The sequence below is a fragment of the Pezoporus flaviventris genome, unplaced genomic scaffold (genome assembly GCF_033815535.1).
Source record: "Pezoporus flaviventris isolate CSIRO_AGI_PZ_B2104156 unplaced genomic scaffold, CSIRO_AGI_Pfla_v1 ptg000007l, whole genome shotgun sequence".
Taxonomy (NCBI): Eukaryota; Metazoa; Chordata; class Aves; order Psittaciformes; family Psittacidae; genus Pezoporus; species Pezoporus flaviventris.
In genome coordinates this window covers 15,576,265-15,599,253 of record NW_026892555.1, presented here as the reverse complement: position 1 = coordinate 15,599,253, position 22,989 = coordinate 15,576,265, and the positions used below count along the sequence as shown (strand labels likewise).

General features: G+C 36.2%; 1 protein-coding gene across 3 annotated transcripts in view; it reads right to left on the bottom strand.

The window, feature by feature from the left end:
- Window positions 1-22,989, bottom strand: part of CSMD3 (CUB and Sushi multiple domains 3) — a 601,317-nt gene that overhangs the window by 408,435 nt on the left and 169,893 nt on the right. For all 3 annotated transcript variants that reach the window (XM_061447844.1, XM_061447845.1, XM_061447846.1), the window contains exon 5: window positions 7,969-8,176. In XM_061447844.1, the coding sequence (XP_061303828.1) occupies window positions 7,969-8,176 (208 nt within the window). The remainder of the gene's footprint in view (window positions 1-7,968; window positions 8,177-22,989) is intronic.

Sequence of the window (22,989 nt, the reverse complement as noted above, 5' to 3'; positions counted from 1 at the left end):
TCAATTTTTGTATTTGTTTGGTTTTGTTACTGATCATGATTTTTACGTATTCATTAGTAAAATGCCTTACAAAATGATCTACAAAACAGAGTTACAAATAAGCAATACTAGTCCATCCAGAGAGTGTTAAAACTGCCTACGGAAGCACTAACACATTAGCTAGTACATGTCTGCCCAAAAGGGACAGTGTAAAAACCTGAGGTTTTCTTCTACCATATAAGGATTCCTGAGAATTACGTTTCAACTTGTTTCTAAACATGGATAAGACTTCAGGAAATTATATGATAAGACATGATATGGATATATCATCCAGCCTGGATAAAGCCCTGAGTTACCCTCTCTCACCTCAAGACCTGAACCTGCTTTCAGATGTTGGACTAGAGAGCTCTTGAGTTCCCTTCCATGTGTAATTATCCTGATTATAAGATTCTATCATTCTCTCCTGTGTTCCCTTACAACCTACTTACCCAGACACATACCTAACTTATTGAGTTTCAGGATTATCTTGTTTTACACCATTGGTTGATCTGCATTTCCAGGGATATGACAGTTTCTCAAAGTCATATTCTCCCTTTACTAAGGATTGTGTCTATTTATTGTAAATTTTACAAAGTAACTAAATGTCTTAGAAAAAAAAAAAAAAGCATAGACTACAAGCTCTTTACTCTTAAGTGGCAGAATAAAGGTTTTCATCATGCAACTCATGGTTACACGCGTCTATTCTGCATGAGAAGTTTGAGACATGTTTCTGCATTTCACTTTGAAGTACAACCTGAGAAATGAATGCAGAAAATACCACTAGAACAGGGTATCATGAAAGGTACTTGTGCTTCTTCAGGAACACACAAGAATAGTACAAAATAACATAGAGAAGCCTTCAATTCTATTGTCAAACACATGATTCCTTTTTTCTCTCCAGTTCAAATCTTCATGTTTCAATAAGCATTTTAAGAGGACCAGATGCAAAGCCAGTTTCAAAGTCCTTTTCAAATGATGGTCACCAAACAGAATCACACAACAGAACAGCAAAAAAAAAAAACAGAAAAAAACAACCAAATGTGCCATTAACCTCCTCAGTTACTGCAACAAATTCCCTTCCTAATACTACCATTGGGCCTGACTCTACATATTACAGAATGCATTGTGCTTCTTGGACTGTTCTGAATGACCTCATGGAAATGCTACAGGTGAAATGCTGAACCACCACATACAAAATCAAACCACAGAGGCAAAGACTAAAGGATAGAAATAACTGATTTCTATGGAAAGCTTTTGTTTCCAAACAGCCAACCACTTCATTTCTCTTTCTCTTCAGAAAAGGGGTGAAAACTATAATGCAGAATGCATGGATAATCAAAGACTCAAACCAGGCAATACTTTTAGCTTTAGTATTCCCCCCATTCCTGGCTTTCTGCTTACCCTGTTCATTGTTAAGCATTCTGCCTTTGCATTTGCATCTATTTTGTTTCTGCAGTTTAATCCAATAAAAAAATTAATTGTATCCACTGTCAGTAAAACCTCTGCTTTCAGCAGGTTTTTATAACTGCATTTTGTTTGCCATACTAACTTAATATTTTTTCCACCTATTTGGCTACAAATGCAACATTCTTCTGAAGAAATCTTTCCTGTGATAAGCAGTATCATTTCTGCCGCCACTCTTTAAATTTGAACTCAGTTGTATCAGAGTACAAACCATCTATGACCTGGGGCATTTAACATCCTTATTAGGATTACATCACTTATTAACATTGCTTTCCTGAGTCTTTTTTCTCTGAGCATTAAACAAGGCTTAAAAATTTTGTATAATAACTAGGGAGAAAACAGCAATAATATCTAAGGCACTCTCACAACAGTCTTTATTGATTAAAAAAAAACAAAACAATTGCACTTGTCACTTTCTAATTTGAAGCAATCTTTCAAGAAAACAGTTGCTGGGCCTGAGGTCGGCCCTCTCGATTTAATCTCCATTATGGTCACCTGAGCTTCTTTTCTTGTCTTGTCTGCTCTGGCTTTTTTCTCCAGCACATTATTATTTTCATTGGTACTTGTACTACTTAACTGTAATTGTCTATCTTAGTATGTCAGGCAGAGGTTTTTCTCTGTAGCCTTATATAAACAGCATTTGATCAAGTACATTGACTAAAAATAAATCTAACCCATTCAGACACTGGATGGCTGAACAAATCAAATAACTGCTTTGTTATAAAGACATGATTGAGAACCTGATGTTTTAATGAATGTATCTGTTGTGGGTTAATCGTCAACAGTATATTTAATGTTTAAATGCCTCCTTAAGGCTAATTTCTATTGTAACTGGCAATTAAAAATTACCATGTAGATGCCAAACTTGAATGAACTGCAGCTTCCCCTCATGGGGAGAAAAATCAAAATAAAACCCTTTTCCATAATAACTAGCATATTACTATTATTACTTAAAAGTTCTCAAAAGCACTGAATGTTCATAATTTTGTTCTTTCACAGCACTGGTAAAACAGGATTAAGATTCCGGAAATACTTTTTTTCTTTATCATTAAACTATAAATGACAGCAAAGGCATGGAAAAGGACACATAAGATGCAACATATATATTTCAGAATAAGTATTGCTGAGGAATATGAAAGACTTTGTATTCTATATACTACCAGAGTCCTTTAGTGCTAAAACAAATGGTCCCAAGGAATGATTCCAGGGCATCAGGCCATGAATGCAAAGTGACTATAAGGCTTCTTTAGAGTGAACGGGCAACATTCAGGTTGAGTAGTACTTGGACAAAATTTGCCTAATATTTTAAAACTTCATTAACAGAGTTTGTAAGCTTAGATTCAGAAAAAAAGTCAGTAAGTGTAATATTACAAGAACACTTGAAGTTAAAATCTAATTATCCTTTTACAATATGTAAAAAAGAATCAGCTGTGAAATTGAAGAATGCTGTGTTTAAAGTTACTAGACAATCACTACACTGACACTATTTAGGACCATTTTTAAATGAGCTTCCACCTTTCATAATATTTACTTGTTTTAATGTAAATGAAAATGGCTTCACAAAATTCTTACAGGGAAATTATGATTGCTGTAAATTTGTAATGAATAAAGTGTGCTCATTAAATTGTCCTTAGCTGTGCTATACAGAAGAGTAAACAACTTAATATAATAATATAAATAATATAAAAATAATACAATAATATAAATAAGATAAATATAATATATATAAAATATATTAAAAGGAGAAACGTATAGAAGGGAAAGTTGACAATTTTTTTTTCAACAACAGCTAAATTAAGCTGATAATAAGGAATAGAAAATACAGATTTAATGTCTTTTAGGACAGTGTGCAAAATATCCATTCCACCTTCACACACTCTCATCAGGAGAATGCTCTAAGTGCATCTTTCACAGAATATTCTGGGAAGGAAGATCTACCAATTTGTCAACACAATTTCAACTGGAGCCTTAACAATTATCTTAACAATTCAGAATAAAGTAAATGCTGGAAACCAGGATACTCATACCAAAGCAGCCTAGAGAATCACTCCACTTTTAGGCTCAGTGATTATTAAATATTCTATTAAAAGTGACCAATGGCAAAAAATAGAGAAAAGTTCCAACCACAGTATCCTCGAGGCAAGCATCAGAAAATTCTTCTATGTTCAGATACTCTCAGATTATATAACTCTGAACTTGCAGATGCTGCATAAATTATCCTATAATGACACTGCAATTTCTTTCACCAATGAATATCTGAAACCATAAATCTTCACTTAGGCAAACCTAGCATTTCACCCTTTACCTTCAGGTTTTTTGGTTTGTTGATAAAAGACGGGAAAAACAGTTACCTCAAACTAACAATTTTCTCTTGGTTTCACTTCCAAAATGAAAAAAAACCCACCTTCATTCAATTTAAATTACCAAAAGTCAGAATCAGTCCTTGACAACAGACAACAAAAACCCTGAAGGGCAGCTATACAATTTTTTTCCCACTGCTTAAACAGCAATGGCCTATTAAGATTTTCTTGAAGAAAAGATTTGGAATAACTGAAATACTGAATGATTGGAAGACTACAGAAAGTTAGAAGTTCAAAGAATTGTAGGTCTTGTCTTATGGATAACCCCAGGCTACCTACTTGGTATCTTCCCACACAACAATCCTGGTCTCTAAATTGGACAGGCATGGATTTCATGGACAGAACACTCTGGATAATTGGCTGGATGGTCGCACTTAAAGACTTGTGGTCAATGGCTCAATGTCCAAGCAGACAAGTAATGAGTGATGTTCCTCTAGGGTTACCATTGTGTCGTGGTTTAAACCCAGTCAGGTAATTCGTTCGCTCACTTCCCCCCCTTTCTTGCCCTCCCCCTGCTCCCGGAGGGACAGAGGGGAGAATCGAAAAGAATGCAACTCCCACGGGTTGAGATAAGAACAGTTTAGTAACTAAGGTATAACACAAACCACTACTGCTACCACCAATGATAATAATGATAAAGGAAATAACAAGGGAAGAGAATACAACACCTCACCACCAGCCGACCGATAACTCGCCCCCCCCAGCCCGACCAAGTTCCGACTGATACCTCCTCCAACCCTGCAGTTTCCCCCAGCCCTTCCGGCTAACTCCCAGTTACATCCTGGGCATGACGTGCTGTGGTATGGAATACCTCTTTGGTCAGTTTGGGTCAGGTGTCCTGTCTCTGCTTCCTCCTAGCTTCCCCTCCTCCCTGGCAGAGCATGAGGCTCACAAAGTCCTTGGCCAAACCAAAACATCGCTATCAGCTCTGTTCCCGAGCTGACAGTCAAAACACTGCACTGCACCAGCTACCAAGAAGGAGAAAAAAATGACTGCTACTGCTGAACCCAGGACACATTGGGACCAGCAATGTTTAACATCTCTGTCAACCATATAGGCAGTGGGATTGAGTGCACCCTCAGCAAGTGTGCTGGAAACACCAAGCTGTGTGGTGCGATCGAAACACTGGAGGGAAGGAATGCCACCCAGAGGGAACTGACAGGCATGAGAGGTGAGCCTGTGTGAACTTCATGAAGTTCAACAAGGACAAGTGCAAGGTCCTGCACCTGGGTCAGAGCACTCCCAGGCACAAATATAGGCTGGACAGAGTCTGGATTGAGAGCAGCCCTGAACAAAAGGTCATGCGGGTGTTTGTTGACAAAAAACTCGACATGAGCACTTGCAGCCCAGAAAGCCAACTGTATGCTGGGCTGCATCAAAACGACACCTCACTCTCTAGCAGGTTAAGTGAGGTGATTCTCCCCTCTGCTCCACTCTTGTGAGACCCCACCTGGAGTTCTGTGTTTAGCTCAAGAGGGCCCCAGCACAAGAGACACGTGGATGTGTTTGAGGGAGTGCAGAGATGGCCACAAAGATGATTCAGGGGCTATAACATTTCTCCTGTGAAGACAGGCTGAGGAAGTTGGCCTTGCTCAGTATGGAGAATAGAAGTCTCTGGAGAGAGCCTTCCAGCATCTAAAAGGGGCCTACAGGAAATCTGGAAAGTGACTTCTTACAAAGACATGTAGTAATAGGACACTGACAGAGGGGGGACTTAAATTAGATATTAGGAAAAAATTCTTCACTATGAGGGTAGTGAAGCGCTGGGACAGGTTGTCCAGAAAAGTTGTGGCTGCTCCACTCCTGGCAGTGTTCAAGGCCAGGCTGGATGGTGCTTTGGGCAACCTCGTCTAGTGGAACGTGTCCCTACCCATGGCAGTGGCAGTTAGAATTAGATGATCTTTAAAGTCTCTTCCAAACCCAAACCATTATATGATTCTATGTATTGTTTAACTTGGAAAAAAAAAAGGAATATTTTGTTACACAGCAGATTAGCAGAAAAGTTTGAGTTTTGTTGTTTGTTTGGTTGGTTGTTGTTTGTTTTTTTTTTAATTCAAGAGATATAACAGTCACATAAAGCAACAAAATGTCTAATTATTTTATAATGCTTCTTATTATTCAGATATGATTTTACAAATTATGTACTCTTTGTTTTCCAGAATGATCAAGAGCCTGGTTTTAGTTTTAGAAGTATACTGCTATGTACACTTTATAAAGTAAGGTATCTTGAACTAAGCCTATTGTCTAAGGAGATATAAAGTATTACCACTGCAAATCCAATTAACAAATTGTTATTAATTAAGCTTTCCAAAGCTATTTTTCCTAACACACCGGTGATACTTTTGTATAATTGAATGCATAAGTCTAATTTAGGGACTATAAACAACAAGCTAAAAAAACAATATGCTCTCAATCAACTTCTATACATGAGCAATTATAAAATTCCTATTGTAATTTTTATGTTTTGTAAACACATAAGAATTACCCTATATAATCTTATCATTTAAATATAGCTAAAGCTTTTTGCAGAAAAATCCTTAAATCACTGTTTGAAGTTCATGATTGAATACATGAAACTCATTCAAGAATAATCAAATGCACGTTTACCTGTTCAAGTGATTCATACTGTATATATGTCATTAGTGTTACCTCACTAATAATTATTATAAATTATTGTTTAAAACTTACCTTAGCTGACAGCTAGTTCAAAATATTTCAGTTTAACAGCTTGAAAAACTCAATGGTAATTAAGTAATATTCTAATACAGGTAATTAACTATGTAGGTGGCAGCATGAATGAGCTCAAAGTATGAAATACTATTTGCAAAAGCTGAGACATAATGTATACCCTGAAGTATAAGGAATATTACTTATAAGCATCACTTGTAGAAACCAAGACTGATGCTTTCAAAACAATGTCATTATCTAATTTTTAGCTATTTGCTTATTATTAAAAAAATACCTTTGCTTATTTGGGCTATGCTATGTTTGATGTTTTCTTGTACTGATAATAAGAAAACAAGACTCTACTGACTAATATGGCTAGCCAACCACCTGTTGTATCACCTGTTGTTCAAATTACTATTGTGCTAGACCTTCTAATGCTTTATGAAACAGTTAAGAGCTTAAGATTTTACTGAAGAGCATCACAATTATTTCTGGTTTTGTATACATCCTCTTTTGTGAACCAATAGTGTATTTAAGCCAACATAACAAACACAAAGATTTGTCTTATTCACACGTTTCTTGAGTGGTATGACCTTACCATAAAACCACCTGTCCAGAAAACCACAGAATGTATAATTTATTTTTTCACTTAACTGAATCTGATCTTGAAAGAGATTGTTTACTATTTTATTCCTTCTATTTGTTTTACACAATGCATCTACACTGAGATCAAGAACTGCAGAAGCCATCCTAGCAAAAATATTGCTACTACTGCTAAGTCAACAAGCATACACACACACACACACACACAAAAACAAACAAACAAACAAACAGAAATTCTCTCTAAAGGAAGCATATTTGAAATAAAAACAAACCCAGAAAGCACTGTGGCCACTTAGTTCAGGGTGGTGTATATCACAGATGAGGATGGAAATTTCTACCTGTAACACCAGCTACACTCTAACACATTATTCAGTGAGACCACAGTTCTCTGTACAGAAACTACTCCAGCGATAATCTGTTACCAACAGATGTGACCAATGCCACAATGCACAGCTGTGTACCTATAGGACTCCATGTCATTAACTTTCTGACATTATGTAATTCCCTGAAGGCTCCACCTATCCTTATCAGTACAACAGTCCATCCATTCTGCTTCTAAATATACACAATTTTAATACTAGAATGGTTAGACTGTTAGACCTACAGACAAGAAGGTGAACGAGTCTACAGCGCCTTTCACATTGATGTTACATTGTGAAATATATTTGGAAATTATTTTACAGCTGCAATTAGAAGAATATTAACATTTATGTCATAGTAGCAACCATTACTGTTTTTCTTTGGGTTTTTTTTTTTCAGCAAAACTTATCTACTGATAAAAGGAAAAGTCACAGAAGTTATCCTTCTACATTTCATCATCCCTTTTAAGGCATTAAAATTCCAATAGTTGACTTACCATATTGTAGGTGGTTCAGAACCTTCCACTTCCAAATAATCATATTTTTCTTCCATTTGGAAATCTGTAAATATGAGCGAGATAGTATCACCAGGCTCTGCCACAACTGTCCATGTGCAATCTGCATTATTATGATATTCATTAGGAAAGTTGGGGCTTGAGATGATACCACTGGATCCTCTCATAGTTCCTCCACATGCATCCTCAGCTGTTAAAAAAAAAAAAAAAGAAAAAAAAAGAATTATAAATGTCATTAAAAATCACCCCTTGGAAATGTATACTTTCTTGTTGAGAACGAAGTTTATTACCAGTTAGGTGGAAAATTGCTTGAGGTTTTTTAACATGTTAGACTCGGAGTGCTGCTGCAAGTGATTGCTTCAGATTTTAATTATTTAAATATAGTGCCAGCACATATTTTGTGATCTACCATTATTTTGATTAGCACTCTTTCACTCACATTACAACAGCGAGCAAAAAATTTATTTCGTCTTCTGCTTTAAACAAAACCATTTTCATAAAACAAGTTCAGCTTAATCCCTATCATATGCAGTCTGATGCATGACATGCAGCAGGCAGTCACACTATACTGAGAAAATCCTACCCATCTTATTATCATGTTAGTTTAGTGAACACCTAGTGATATTTAAGATTTTTCTCCAATAATCTTTTTCCAATTTTCAAACAACTGATCAGTTTTAAAACCAAAGATGTTCACAGGTGATTTACCAAATGTCAGATAGAAGACACTTTCACAATTAAGATGTTTACCTCAGAGTCATTTTAATGGGTGTAAGTTTTAATAGATCAAGTACGTCAAGTTTACCACAGGAATAAATTTTTCAAGCTATGTGAATAATCATGAAGTTATTTGATTATATTATCAATTGATATCAATTACATTATCAATTATCACAACCAGTGATTTATTGGTTATGAATACACCAGTAAATCTCTAAAATAGAAGAAGGCTCAGAAGAGATGGGTAAGAAAGATGTACCCATAAAATTCAGAGAGTAACACAGTGTATGACTGAGCACAGATGTTGCAAAGACTGTGACTTTTATCTCAATGCAGAGGACCAGAGGGTGGTCACAGCTATCAACAGCTGAGTGGATTAACTGGTGGTGGAAATGTTTCTCCCAGAGTTCATTAAGAGTGTGAATGTCTTCCTGAGCCAGACTAGAATGGAGGGAGAGAGTATCTGGCACAGCCCAACACAGAGTATAAAACCAAGACAATTAAGAAAAGAACTTTAGAGAGCAATGGGCTTCACCTAGCTTCAACCCATGTATTCCTTCCAACGATTGGGGATGCATAGTGTTGTGATTATGAGCGTATTTTAGATACCTGCAATTGAAATCACATCGGCATTGTGATAAAACTGTATATTGCATTTGACATGTAGCTTGCTAAGTGTAACATACCTATGTGTTATTATGCAATATATTTTGTATCACTCTGCTAAATTAGAAGTCCTGTGTCACAAACTATCTTTAAATATGTAAGTTTGATATTAAACACAATGTTTTCCACATGTTGCATATATAGGAGAATTTGGTCAGAGTGTATTTGACTCTGACACAACCATGCTCTATTTTCTAACATATAATTTTATGCTGAATAAACTAGGTAAATATTGGAGATTTACAAAATCAGTGCTAACAGCAACAGAACTAGTTCTATGAGCAAATAATTCTCAAATGACTGATATGTATCTTCTATCTAATTAAAAAATTCGTTTTGAGGATCTCATGTTAATTTTTTTCTGTTATCTAATACAATTGACTATGAATGTATGGCTATTACTTTCAGAAATGGAAATACCTTTCAGATAACTTACACGAAAATACCATGTTACTAGATGGAAATAACGTACCACATTACTTGTTTGTTTTGTCATCTATATATTTGAAACATACCTGAAAAGCAATTCTTGTTTCTGCTTAATTAGAGTGCTACTATGAATAAAACTTGCCCTAGAGCCTAAAAATCCAGCCAATATTGCTGAAAAAGTTAATGACAAAAAAAAAGAAGTAGTAAAACGTCACAGAAAAAAAGCTTTAAATAATTCTGCAACAAATAATAGCTCACTTCTCATGGAAAGAAAAATGTTACAGTAATTGTGGAGTTTAAAACATCAGGTTTCATCTCTTAAAAAAATCTGCTAAACTATTATCTGACCAGATAGAAAAAAATAAAGTAAAAACAAGTCTTGGATTTAGAATCATAGACGCATAGAAGATTTAGAGTTGGAAAGGATCTTAAGATCATCCAGTTCCAGCCTCCCTGCCATGGGCAGGGACACCTCACATTAAACCATGTCACCCAAGGCTCTGTCCAACCTGGCACTGAACACCACCAGGGATGGAGCATTCACAAACTCCCTGGGCAAACCATTCCAGTGCCTCACTGCCTTAACAGTAAAGAACTTCTTCCTTATATCTAATCTAAACTTCCCCTGTTTAAGTTTGAACCCGTTACCCCTTGTCCTATCACTACAGTCCCTAATGAAGAGTCCCTCTCCAGCAGCCTTATAGGCCCCCTTCAGATACTGGAAGGCTGCTAGGAAGTCTCCATGCAGCCTTCTCTTCACACTGAACAGCCCCAACTTTCTCAGCCTATCTTCATGCAGGAGGTGCTCCAGTCCCCTGAACATCCTCGTGGCCTCCTCTGGACTTGTTCCAACAGTTCCATGTCCTTTTTATGTTGAGGACACCAGAACTGCACACAATACTCCAGGTGATGTCTCACAAGAGCAGAGTAGAGGGCCAGGGTCATCTCCTTCTACCTGCTGGTCACGCTCCTTTTGATGCAGCCCAGGATACCGTTGGCTTTCTGGGCTGCAAGCGCACACTGTCGGCTCATGTTCATTTTCTCATCAACCAATACCCCCAAGTCCTTCTCCACAGGGCTGCTCTGAATCTCTTCTCTGCCCAACCTGTAGCTGTGTCGGGGATTGCTCCGTCCAGGTGTAGGACCTTCCACTTGGCATGGTTAAACTTCATAAGGTTGGCATCAGCCCACCTCACAAGTGTGTCAAGGTCCCTCTGGATGGCATTCCTTCCCTCCAGTGTATCAACCGAACCACACAGCTTGGTGTCATCAGCAAACTTGCTGAGGGCACACTCAATCCCACTGTCCATGTCACCAACAAAGATGTTGAACAAGACCAGTCCCAGCAGCCATCCCTGAGGGACACCACTCATTACTGGTCTCCACCTGGACATTGAGCCATTGACCACAACTCTTTGTGTGCATCCATCCAGCCAGTTCTTTATCCACTGAGTGGTCCACCTATCAAATTGATGTCTCTCCAATTTAGAGACAAGGATGTCGTGTGGGACAGTGTCGAACGCTTTGCGCAAGTCCTGATCTTACTAATTAGCCACTACATACAACAGAAATAAGGCACTTCATCACATCACAGGCTCAGGTTCTTCACTGTAAACCGAATAAATATATATTAAAAAAAGGTAATAATGAAGTTTTGTTTCATGTGTTAAAGACAATCAGTAGAATAATTTTTAATTGTTAACCACAGAAGTAAGATATCCATTAAAGCAATGAGTAACATACTGGCTCAATGATTTTGAAGCATCTGTGTCTTGATTTTTATATATTGATTATGTTTTATCAAGTACTGATTTATAAAATGTTGTATAGGAAAATTTTCATAACTAAATTTCTGAAGCTTATGCAAACTGGAAAGACAAACAGTAGCATGTGAAATATCTTTTCAGCTTATGTAACAAGTTAAAAGCAGAAAAATAGGACTATCATGCATGACTAAAGACTTTGGAATAGTTTTCTGACTTAAAAAATAGAACTGCTGTTGTAAAATACCGTTCTACAGAACTGTTTTTTTTCTTTTCCCAGATGAATTATAGAGAAACTTATCCTAGTTCCTAGCAGTATTAAAAAACTGCTCACTGAATATGTTGCTTTATGCTACCAGTACTTAAAGGAATAAAGTTTAAAAACACAAGCTGTGTCAATGAGTATGTCTGCTCTTCTGAGCCACATCTGTGTAGAGATTTTTGCCAAAATGCCATTTTGCTACCATAAGCAAAATGGCCCAGATAAATCATCCTGTACTTTGTTCTGATTCATGCAGCAGATTTGTTACAAAGAAAATTATTACTAACTACATTTAAGTGCTGTAAATATAACCAACAGCACACCAGATACCATCTTAGGCTCTGTAATGAAAGCATTAGCTCGATAAATAACAAAATTGCTATAATGTGTTCCTATATTCCTCCACCTACAGTATCATTTGCTTGGGATTTATTTGGTTCCAGTCTTGCAGTCAGGTCTCATGGGTAAAAGCTTACATATGGGACAAGGCTAACAAACACTAATCCCCTTGAAAAATGTCTGGTGCGTTAAGTTGTGAAGCCACTGGAAAAAAGAACTGATCTTCAGGTAAATTGGCAAACACTAAAGTTGACAGTAGTGTTACCACTGACTTCATAGTGCATAAGACAAATGAAAAGGTGCAATCTACTTTTAGCACCTCCATTTCTATCACACTGAAACAGCGTAATTGCTTAGATGTCAGCTATAAACATTACAAACAGAACAACTGGAAGGAGAACATTTATGAAGACTAACAGTGGCCCATCTTTATCAGTGCACAAGCCCAATAATGACAGGTGAACAAGGCAGAAAGTGAGGAGAGATAATCTTTGCAGCAATTTCCTTACAGAGCCCTAAAAATCTCTCTTTCACTGGCCTTTCCACAGCCTTCTGATCTACCTCTCTCAAATCAGAGAGGTAAAGAGTCCTCAAAGATGCTGAAGTGCCAAACACTACAATCACTGCAATCAGAATGTAAAAGCTAAACAGCAATTAAGCACCTAAATACCTTGAAAGATATTTACAGAGTCAGGTATTCTGTTAATTTCCATTTACCAAATATGGAGGAAATCATTCACAGGAATGGTGAGAAGACAATACTTCAGTTAAGAATTGATAAAATCTGATATTATATGAAATTACAAACAAATAATTAACATTGGTGACATTTTTATAAAAAAATACTTTTAAAATTTCTACTCCATATATTCAAATTAAATTTGTCATGTACTGGGAAAAACTGTTGGACTTACAAACTCACAAAATTGATATGAAGGCATAAATGTAAAAAATATACATAATGCCAAGATGTCATTTTTCTCTGAATTTAACCATATGCTGAAAGGGGAAGATTTTTCAGTCATATACAACTGGGGACTTGGTTTAGAAAAGCTTTTCAAGGTATTATGAATTCAAACTCAGATCTATGTTTGAATATGTATAAGGGCTCTTACGAAGTGGAAGCATCACTGATATTATGATACAAGTGATGATTACAAGGGTACGAAAGTACAAAGGTTTTGAGGGTTTGTGTTGGTAGGTTGTTTTGGGGTTTTTTTGCTTTTTGTGGGCATACTTTATTTTTGTATATAGATACATGTGACTTTTTTCATTTTCTTTCAATGATAGCTAAATGACTGTAAAAAAATAATGTGAACTTAGTACACATTTAAATAATTTCTGGTGAAAAATTTATAAAATTTTATATTTCTTTTTTCTAACCATCTTCCTGGTTTGTTCTTCACTGGTCCTTTTTCATAATACATTTTGAAAATATATTTCTCTAATTAGTCTTGATTAAATTTAATTTTCTGCTTATTCCTGCAGTCAGTGTTATTCACAATAACATTATATAAGTACTGAACTGTAATTTTCAAGACAGATGATCAAAGGCAATGTTATCAGTGATTTATAGACCATGCAAATTCATGGATTTCAATAAGAATTCAATGAGATCGCATGGTAGATCAAGCTTTATCTTGAACACAATGTATCGCGTCATCTTATCTATCTAGATATTTATAGTGTACCAAACAGCTAAACTTAAGTGCATAACTCAATTCACCACAGACCTTTGTTATCTATTCATGAAAATAATGCTAATTAAAAAAGAGTATAGCAACTTTCCAGGTTTAAACAACGATCTTTTAAATAGCAAATAAAAGCAAGCTGAGCCACTGTTAAAGAAGCCCATCAAGAATAGCTGAGAGGAACTGCAGTAATCTCTTTATATATTGATTTTAGCTACACAGACACTATGACATTCATGACATGCTCTTCACAGTGTAGTTCAGGTATAACCCCAGACATACTGTTGTCTCATCTTTCAAATTTTAGACTATTATTTCAGACAAATTAGCTTAGCAATCTAAGAGAATCAGCACTTCATGACACCCTTTCAAGGATTTTACAGTCATATTAATTATTGCTCTTAAATATACATATTAATAACTAGCTTTCAGCTGAAGATCATGAAAGATCTTTATATTAGAAAGCCATCAATTCTTTGAGAAACTCCAGTGCTCCTCAAAAGACTTTAAAAAAATAGGTAAACAAATAATACTACCTAGGGATTGCATTAGTGGAATGAAAAACTGCTTCACCTGTTTCTGCATAGAAAATGTGCTTGTTTACACGTGTCTACATAAACTCTAACCTTCTACATACAGATCTTGTCATGTAGATGGCATAGCAAGATCTTTGAGGCTTAACTGCTGTCTTAAATATTGGTTTCTCACTCTTAAGCCATCTGATGGGCAACTGAAGAAAACAGGGACCCTGAAAAATGTCATTATCACCCCATATTTAGCATACATTAAGAATAAACTAACCATTTACATGCATAAAATAATGTGAAAAGTGAAGCATAATTCAAGTATTTTCAGATGTGTCTAAATGAAAGGTATTGCTCCTTACATCCCTCTGAAGCTGCTCATGATTATTTGATGCAATAAAATATAATGGAAATGGAAACAAATTATGCACTTAATACTTTCTGGTATTATTCCAACAGCCCAACCCTTTACCTGAATTCTCAATTTTGACAGAAAATACAATGTTTTGTTACAAAATTCTACTACTGTTTTTCTAAATACAATTTTTAATCAACTTTCTTCATATTCAAAGTAAATGAATTCTCCAGGCAGGAACTTGGCTTGAGAAAGCAAGCATTACAGTTTGTTAAAAAAAACTTACAGCTAAGATAGTGTGCTGCCTAAGTTGTGCAAACATTTCTGAATCAGAAGGCAGTTCCTTTCACAGGAACCTCGTCTCTTTTTATTACTTCTGAAAGTTTATCAGATCTTAGGTCTAAATAAAACATAAATATAAAATCTCATTTGAATAGCAGCCCACTGATCGCTCTTCAGGGAGAGGGTTTTCTATTTTCTATAGGTGCTCATTATACATGCTTTAAAATACACCTATAACAACTACATGATTTACTGATTTTATTTTTTTGGGGGGATGAGGCTTAGAATTATCTTGACTTAAATATTATCACTACACAAATGTCTTATGTTTATTACGTTCCCCTCTATATGTCTGTATGTTTATACACTTACATCGCTTTTACAGAGCACAGAATTGAGAAGTACTTCATAACACATTCTGAACTTCATGTTCCACAAGTTTGAATTTGCTGGTTTATACATCAGCAACTTTCACAAATTTCCAGTGTGACACCTGGCCACTGCTTAATCCAGTGATCTTATATACACTCCAGCTTTGCAACTTTCTGCACAGCCCATAATGCTCCACAGGCAATGAGATTTTCTGTCTTTAGCACAAACTACAAAACTCCTTTTGTTCCCTATTCACCTTACTTGGAGAGGGCCAGTGAACATCTACTGCAGGAATCCAGTGGTACCAGCTGTTCTGCTACAGCTCTGTGTTCTTTTCTGCTGGCTGTCAAATCTGTATAAATTGTACATCTATACTGAGCATACAAGTGCAAAAATGGAGGATTTGAGGATGTGATTTATAATCACCCTTGGTTTATTTGGAATTTAAAATCTGAGTTTTACAAACTGCATAGACAGTCAGCACATCAGCCAACTGCTCCTTCACTGCAGTTTTCCAGCAAGAGAATGAAATACATCTTTTTCTCACCTATAAAAACTTAGGAGTGGAATTTCTGTGTTTATTGCTTACAAACAAATCAAGGTAATTTAAATGAAAATGTTTGGACAGGCTTTTCTTGTGTAAGCACAACAGAAGAAATTAAAAGATTTCTTGCTGATCAAACTGTTTCCAATTGTTTTGTGAAAACTTAACAGTTCTGCAGTGTTAAATTAATACATTAATTCAGATTTCATAGTTCTCAAGCCTGATATTTACTGGTTAAGTTGCTGAGGAGCAGAGGGCTTAAAAACCAGGCTAATAATGCTTAAACTATACAGATTTGCATTATACTAGCAATAAATTCTGGGCTTTATATACGAGGTATGCATCCACTTCATCCTTACTTCCAGTGTAACAATATGTCTTTAAAGAAGTGTTTGGACCTATGAGATACTGCTGTAAAGGATGTTTATTATACTTGCAAAAAAAGAAAAAAAAAAACATCCTTTATTTTAAATCTCATTCATAAGAATTGTGCTATCTGGAAAAGTAAGTTTAAATACATAGGAAGGAAAATACTGTTTAAAAGATTTCAATACTTTTGACTTATTTGGATAGAACACCCAATTTTTAACTACCTGAAAAGAGGCTACAGAAAAGATGGAGTCAGACTTTTTTCCAGGGTGGACAGCAAAAAGACAAGAGACAATGGTCACAGAATGTAAATTTGGATATTCCATTTAGACATCAGAAATGTAAAAAATTGCCATTTGATAAGTTGATTGTGATATCAGATATCCTGGAGAGGCTGTGGAACTTCCATCCTTGGAGATTTTCAAAAGCGAAATTAAAAAGACACTAAGAAATTGTGGAATGAGACCACTTGAATCTTTATGTAAACCACCATGCAATCAACTCTTAATAATTTTCTACATCACATTCAGAATAGGAACAGGTTGTCCAGGGAGGCTATGGGATTTCTATCCTTACAGATGCCCAAACCCCAACATTACATGGTCCTGAGCATCGCACTCCAGTGCCCTTGCTTTGAGTAGGGCACTTGGACTAGATTATATCCCTGAAGGGCCTTCCATCCTCAGCCACTGTGTATTTCTCCAGTTCTGTGACATGGGAATATTATGCTCTCACCTAGTTCAAGAGCTGAGTATATTTCATGGTGAACGTGTACATGTGGTGAGCCATGGCAAACAGGGCAGTTTAAACAAGAATTGAGTGTTGGAACTGGTCAAAGATCAACAGCTGTCAGGAGAACAATACTAGACACTGGTGGAATGATGTATACTGTGAGTCATTGTGGACTGATGAGACCCTTGCCTGTAGGAGAGATCTGGTGGAAGTATTTGAACACAGTCATACAAAATCATATAAAAGCAAAATGCCCACAGTGGAAGTGGACTGTGTTGAAGCTGAGCCCCAACATAAAAGCACCAGCACAGAGAGCAGTTGCACTAAGCATTGCCTTTCCTGGGCTTAACTGACATCCTCTCTGGGGTGGTGATCTTGGTGTATATCAGTGTGAGTAAGATAAAAGCTTTACCCTGACACATCTATCCCTCCATCGTTCTGCTTAAAAGATTGAGCTCTGGCAAATTAAATTTTTCAGTATTCCTTTCCCCTCTAATGACAAATTGCACACATGCACACACAAAGTTCTTTATATCTGTACATTTTGTCCCTTCATCATAATCAGAAAAATATATGTAATGGGTATTTTAAGAGATGTTCCTTTAGAGCCATTAAGGCTACAACATACATCTTTCTTATTTCACACATCATTTACTCAACAGGTAGTAAAGGCATCTTCAGAGCCATTCTGGTTTATGATAGGAATCCAAATCATTAAAAATATGTGCCCAAAATCAATATAGAAATTTTCCTGGAAAATTATAGTGCATGTGTAAGAGTAAACCTAAAATCCCAGCTTGGTGTCCATCTTGCTATTTTACTTCAAACTTAGAAAGTAACTGGATCATGGTTGAAATGCTTATTTTTCATTTTCATTAGCTTGTTTTCAGGTACTAGTAATTAGCATATTTCGATTACCAGGACTTAAATGTATGACAAAACATGGAATAATAACCTCATGGGAAAAGCAATGATAGCAGAACTAAACTAATAATAAATAAATAATAACATACATCTTTCCAATGCTGTTTTCAAATAAAGATGTTGTAATACTTGTATTGATATTAAGTGTCACAGCACTCTCTTTGTGACTGCATGAGTACAGCTGTTGCAGGCATTTCCCAGACTGAAACAGAGTTGAGTTGAAGAGCCAGTATATAGGGAAGTATCAGTCTCAGAAGTAGAACTCTGAAGTCCCTGATGACAGACTTTGAGCAACAGCTACTTTGAAAATAACTCTGCTCTCTCCCTGCATTTTTATTGCTCAGCATGGCCGACGGCATGGAATAGCTCTTGGGTTAGCTGGGGTCTTCTCCCAGCTTCTTATTCACCCCCAGACTAATTGCTGTGGGACGTGGGGACAGTGAGAAACAGAGAAGAATGCCTTTATGCTTTGCAAGCACTGCTCAGGAATAGCTAAAACACTGGTGTGTCATCCACACTGATTTGGTCACAGATCTAAAATAGATGACATAGTAGCTGCTATGAGGAACATTAACTCCTTGTCAGCTGAACACAGTACAGCAGGTAAGGAGTTTTGTACTTCCAGCTCACACTGGTTTTAGTTTGAAGTGAAGACATAAAGCACTTCTCCTTTTGAAAGGATACAATGGTTCAAAATACAAGACACTATAAACTATTCAGTTTTACAAATCCTTATGAAGTATCCTTTTTCTTAATAAATTTAAAACCTTTCTTAGGTATTAAAATTTGAATACTTACTGTCATTGCCAAAGTGCTTTCCCCATAAAGGTAATTAAAATCAGGATTTACAGTATCCTGGCATCACATGCAATAATCCATTGCTATTTATTTGGTGCATGCCAAAAATGGAGTATCAGAATACAAAGCACTCATGCTTTTTAAGTGTCTGGACGAAAATAAATATCAAAAGGGAATGAATACAGACCTCTCATCTCAGTATCACCAACCTCAAGCCAGATGGGAAGTCAGTGAGAAAGAGCTAGAATTCCTTTTTTTTTTTTTCCATTTTTATTTTTTATTTTATCCCCTCCCACTTCAGTAGCTAAAGCAGAGATCTGTGACATGTATTAATTGAAGTGCATAAATCAGGGTATTATTAATACTCACTTACCTTGAACCCAAATATAAGTGCACTGAAAAAATGTAACCAATGTAACAGCATAATGTAAGCATTCTGGTGATGTTCAGATGCCATAGAGAGACACAGGCCACAGGCATTTTGGAAAAGTATGTAAGCAATGGCATCCCCAAACGGACAAAGATGGTTGCAGCTGCACACAGGAGGCATCCAAGCAAAAGAAGTTGCAAAATAAGATAAGCAGAAGTCACTACAAATTAATGTTTTCAAGTCACATATCCCTGTGACTTCATTTTGAAGAATAACTAGAAAGGATATGCTTTCACGACTCAATAGTTTTGTTTAAATGATACTAATTAATGATAGGTAAGAACTAACTGCTCACCCAAAATGTGTGATTAATATGTCTATTTAGTAAAATTCAGTTTTAAAGTTTAAAACTGGCTTCATTTGCCAGTTTTCTAAATACTTCATGATAATAGACTAACTCCCTGATACATACAAGTAGAAATAGTTGTATATTCAGTTGCAACACTCCTTATCCAATACTTGCTGTATCGTACTGCTTATGAAGATGGTGGGATGGGATGTGTACTTATGGATAGATTTTGCAATTCCATCTGGACAGATGACATTACACAGGATTTACTAAAGCGACAGTTTTACTTCATAAAGGTATTTAGAGGTACATGGGCAAAACACCACTAGGTCAGCATATTAAATTTCCTAGCAGAGATTTTTAAAAGATTAATTCTAAAATTAATTGGGTTTTAATGCCAATGCTGACACAACACAAACTTCTAATGTGTATAGACATCTTCAGTGCAGGACAGCAAAGAAAAACAATATGGAAAAACAAATTGGCTGATAAAGGTAATACAATTTATTGGCTGCCAGAATATTTGTATTTAGTGACAATTCTTAATACATACAATGTAATAATACAGTAATAAAATGCAGAACGTGCTATTTTCAAAATGATGTCAGTGTAACAGAATCAAAGAAAAAAACATTCCTTACATTACAGTGCAGACTACCTGAAAGTTAAATAATTCAATAGCAACATAAATTATTGTCAGATTAATTAAACATAGTACTTAGCAGAACACAGCATATATGATTACTTGTACAGGAAAATGAAAAAGAAACTTGGGACTGCATTGTTGAAACTCATTGCTGAATTGACTATACAAACAGTATGAATTTCAGCTTGGCTTCTTCCCGTTCCAGCAGATTTTGAATCTATAGCCTAGCTTTAATCAAACTTGCAGTAATGACACATTTTGATAAATATTTCATTCATTTAAGATTTTCATGAAAATAGCAGCTGGATAGAGATAAATTGCTCCTCTCACTGCAGAAAATACAGGAGTGTGAATACAATCATATTATAAAAGCACTAGAGAGCAAAGATTTGTACATTCTACAGCTCAATATTTCTATTGCTTTTGTACTACAACCAACCTGCACCACAGAAAACAAGCATTTTTTACCTTGCTTTTTGGTTTGCTTGGTTTTGAAATACTAGAGGTGTGTGTGAATAGAACCAAGTAATTTTAATGCTTTGCATTTTAACTATTGAAAAATCATTGATTACTTTTTTCTCATATTCTAAACCTAAATTGCTTCTCTAAGTGGTTATATTTCTCTCAGTCTACAATAACCTTAACTAAATGAGGCTGATTACTATTTTAGAACCATGTTCTACTGTCTTCCTACCCCATTCTCTGATACAGGAATTTCATATGCTTCTGCAGAAATGATTAAAAATTAAGATTTAAAAGTTATGCCTTTAAAATATTAGAATTTGTGAAAAATCAGAAGTGCAGTTCTCAGCCTATGGCATACCACTTCAAAAATGTGAGTGAACTAAATTACCTCAAAATAGAATTACAAGACCATGGATACAAATAGAAAGTTACTCTATTACAGTATTGATAGACTTTTTATTTTATAAAGATATTTATATATAATAAATAATATACTCAGTATTTTTGTATTTATGAATATTTTTGAAGGAGACAGACAAAAAGTGTGCAATATCCTTGTTAGGCATTTCTAGCAAATGTATACTATTTGTTCATTAAAAATGCAGCAGATTCATGAAGTTTATCTTGCTGCATTTTTTTCTTTTCTTTTTATGAACATAGCATGCTTTAATCAACAAATCCTTACATGCCTCTCTAATGTACTTGAATTGCTTCCCATTCAGTCTGTTAGTTTGTGGATAATTTTCACGTTTTTCTTCTTGCTACACTGAAAATCTTTAACTGAATTCAGCAAAAGGGAACATAGCCTTTTTTTGGCAGAACACACTACAAGGGTTATAGAGAATGAAAAACAGCAGCTTCTCAATATAATCATACATTTGACAGGGAGGCAAGAGAAAAGAAAATGTATATGTATACAGTTCATATTCAAAAGTTTGGTTTTTTCTCAAAACAGATTCATATACATGCAAGGAAATATACAAGTAGCTGTTGATCTGGAGAAAATAAAGATTGCTTCCAATTTTATATATTTATCTCTTCTTGTATACCTTCTCCATTCCCTCATCAGTGCCTCAGCTCTGACTTTCTACTTTGGTCATTTTATCTATACCCTATAATCACTATACATTTTTACATATTCTTTTATCTTCTGTCCCATCACTGATTTATAGAATCATAGAATCAGCTAGGATTCTATGATCATCAAGTGCAACTGTTACCCCAGGACTGCCAAGACCACCACTAAACCATGTCACTGAGGGCAGTATACACACGTTTTTTTAACACTTCCAGGGATGGTGATTCTACCTCTTCCCTTGGGCAGCCTGTTCCAATGCCTGATCACCCTCTTGGTGAAGAAATTTTTCAAAACATCCAACCTAAACCATCCCTGGCACAGCTTGCGGACATTACCTCTTGTCCTGTCGCTTCTTACTTCGGAGAAGAGGCCAACCTCCACCTCATTACAACCTCCTTTCAGGTAGAGAGTTGTAGAGGGGTTTTGGGGTATTTTCCCTTAGCAGTGTCAAGATTGTGCCTTCCATTTCTCAGAAACTTCTTGCCTACTATCACTGTCTTCTCTCATGCTTATCCTTATTCATAGTCTGTTACTTTGTGACAGATTTTTCCAGCAGTTTCTTTCTCTTTGCATTTGCAGAATCCACTTAACATATGGGACTGGACATCTCACCTAACTTTTGATATACATACATAGTAGACTTCTAAATTTGAGGTAGTCACCTTAGGCTCTTTTCATAATGATTTATGAGAAATAGGCACTTTTAAGGTGAACCATATCTCATTTGAGAAAATTAAGATTATAGTTAAGTCTGCGAAGAAGGGAGGGTTGAGGCCAAGGTGGTATAAGATTTGAGTTTATTTCTGTCGTGGTTTAAACCCAGTCAGGTAACTCGTTTGCTTACTTCCCCCCCTTTCTTGCCCTCCCCCTGCTCTCGGAGGGACGGAGAGGAGAATCAAAAATAATGCAACTCCCACGGGTTGAGACAAGAACAGTTTTGTAACTAAGGTATAACACAAATCACTACTGCTACCACCAATGATAATAATGATAAAGGAAATAACAAGGGAAGAGAATACAACACCTCAGCACCAGCTGACCGATAACTTGCCCCCCTCAGCCCGACTAAGCACCGACCCATACCTCCTCCAACCCTGCAGTCTCACAGCCCTTCCAGCTAACTCCCAGTTACATCCTGGGCATGACGTGCTGTGGTATGGAATACCTCTTTGGTCAGTTTGGGTCAGGTGTCCTGTCTCTGCTTCCTCCTGGCTTCCCCTCCTCCCTGGCAGAGCATGAGGCTCACAAAGTCCTTGGCCAAACCAAAACATCCTTGTTATCAGCTCTGTTCCCAGGCTGAAAATCAAAACACTGAACTGCACCAG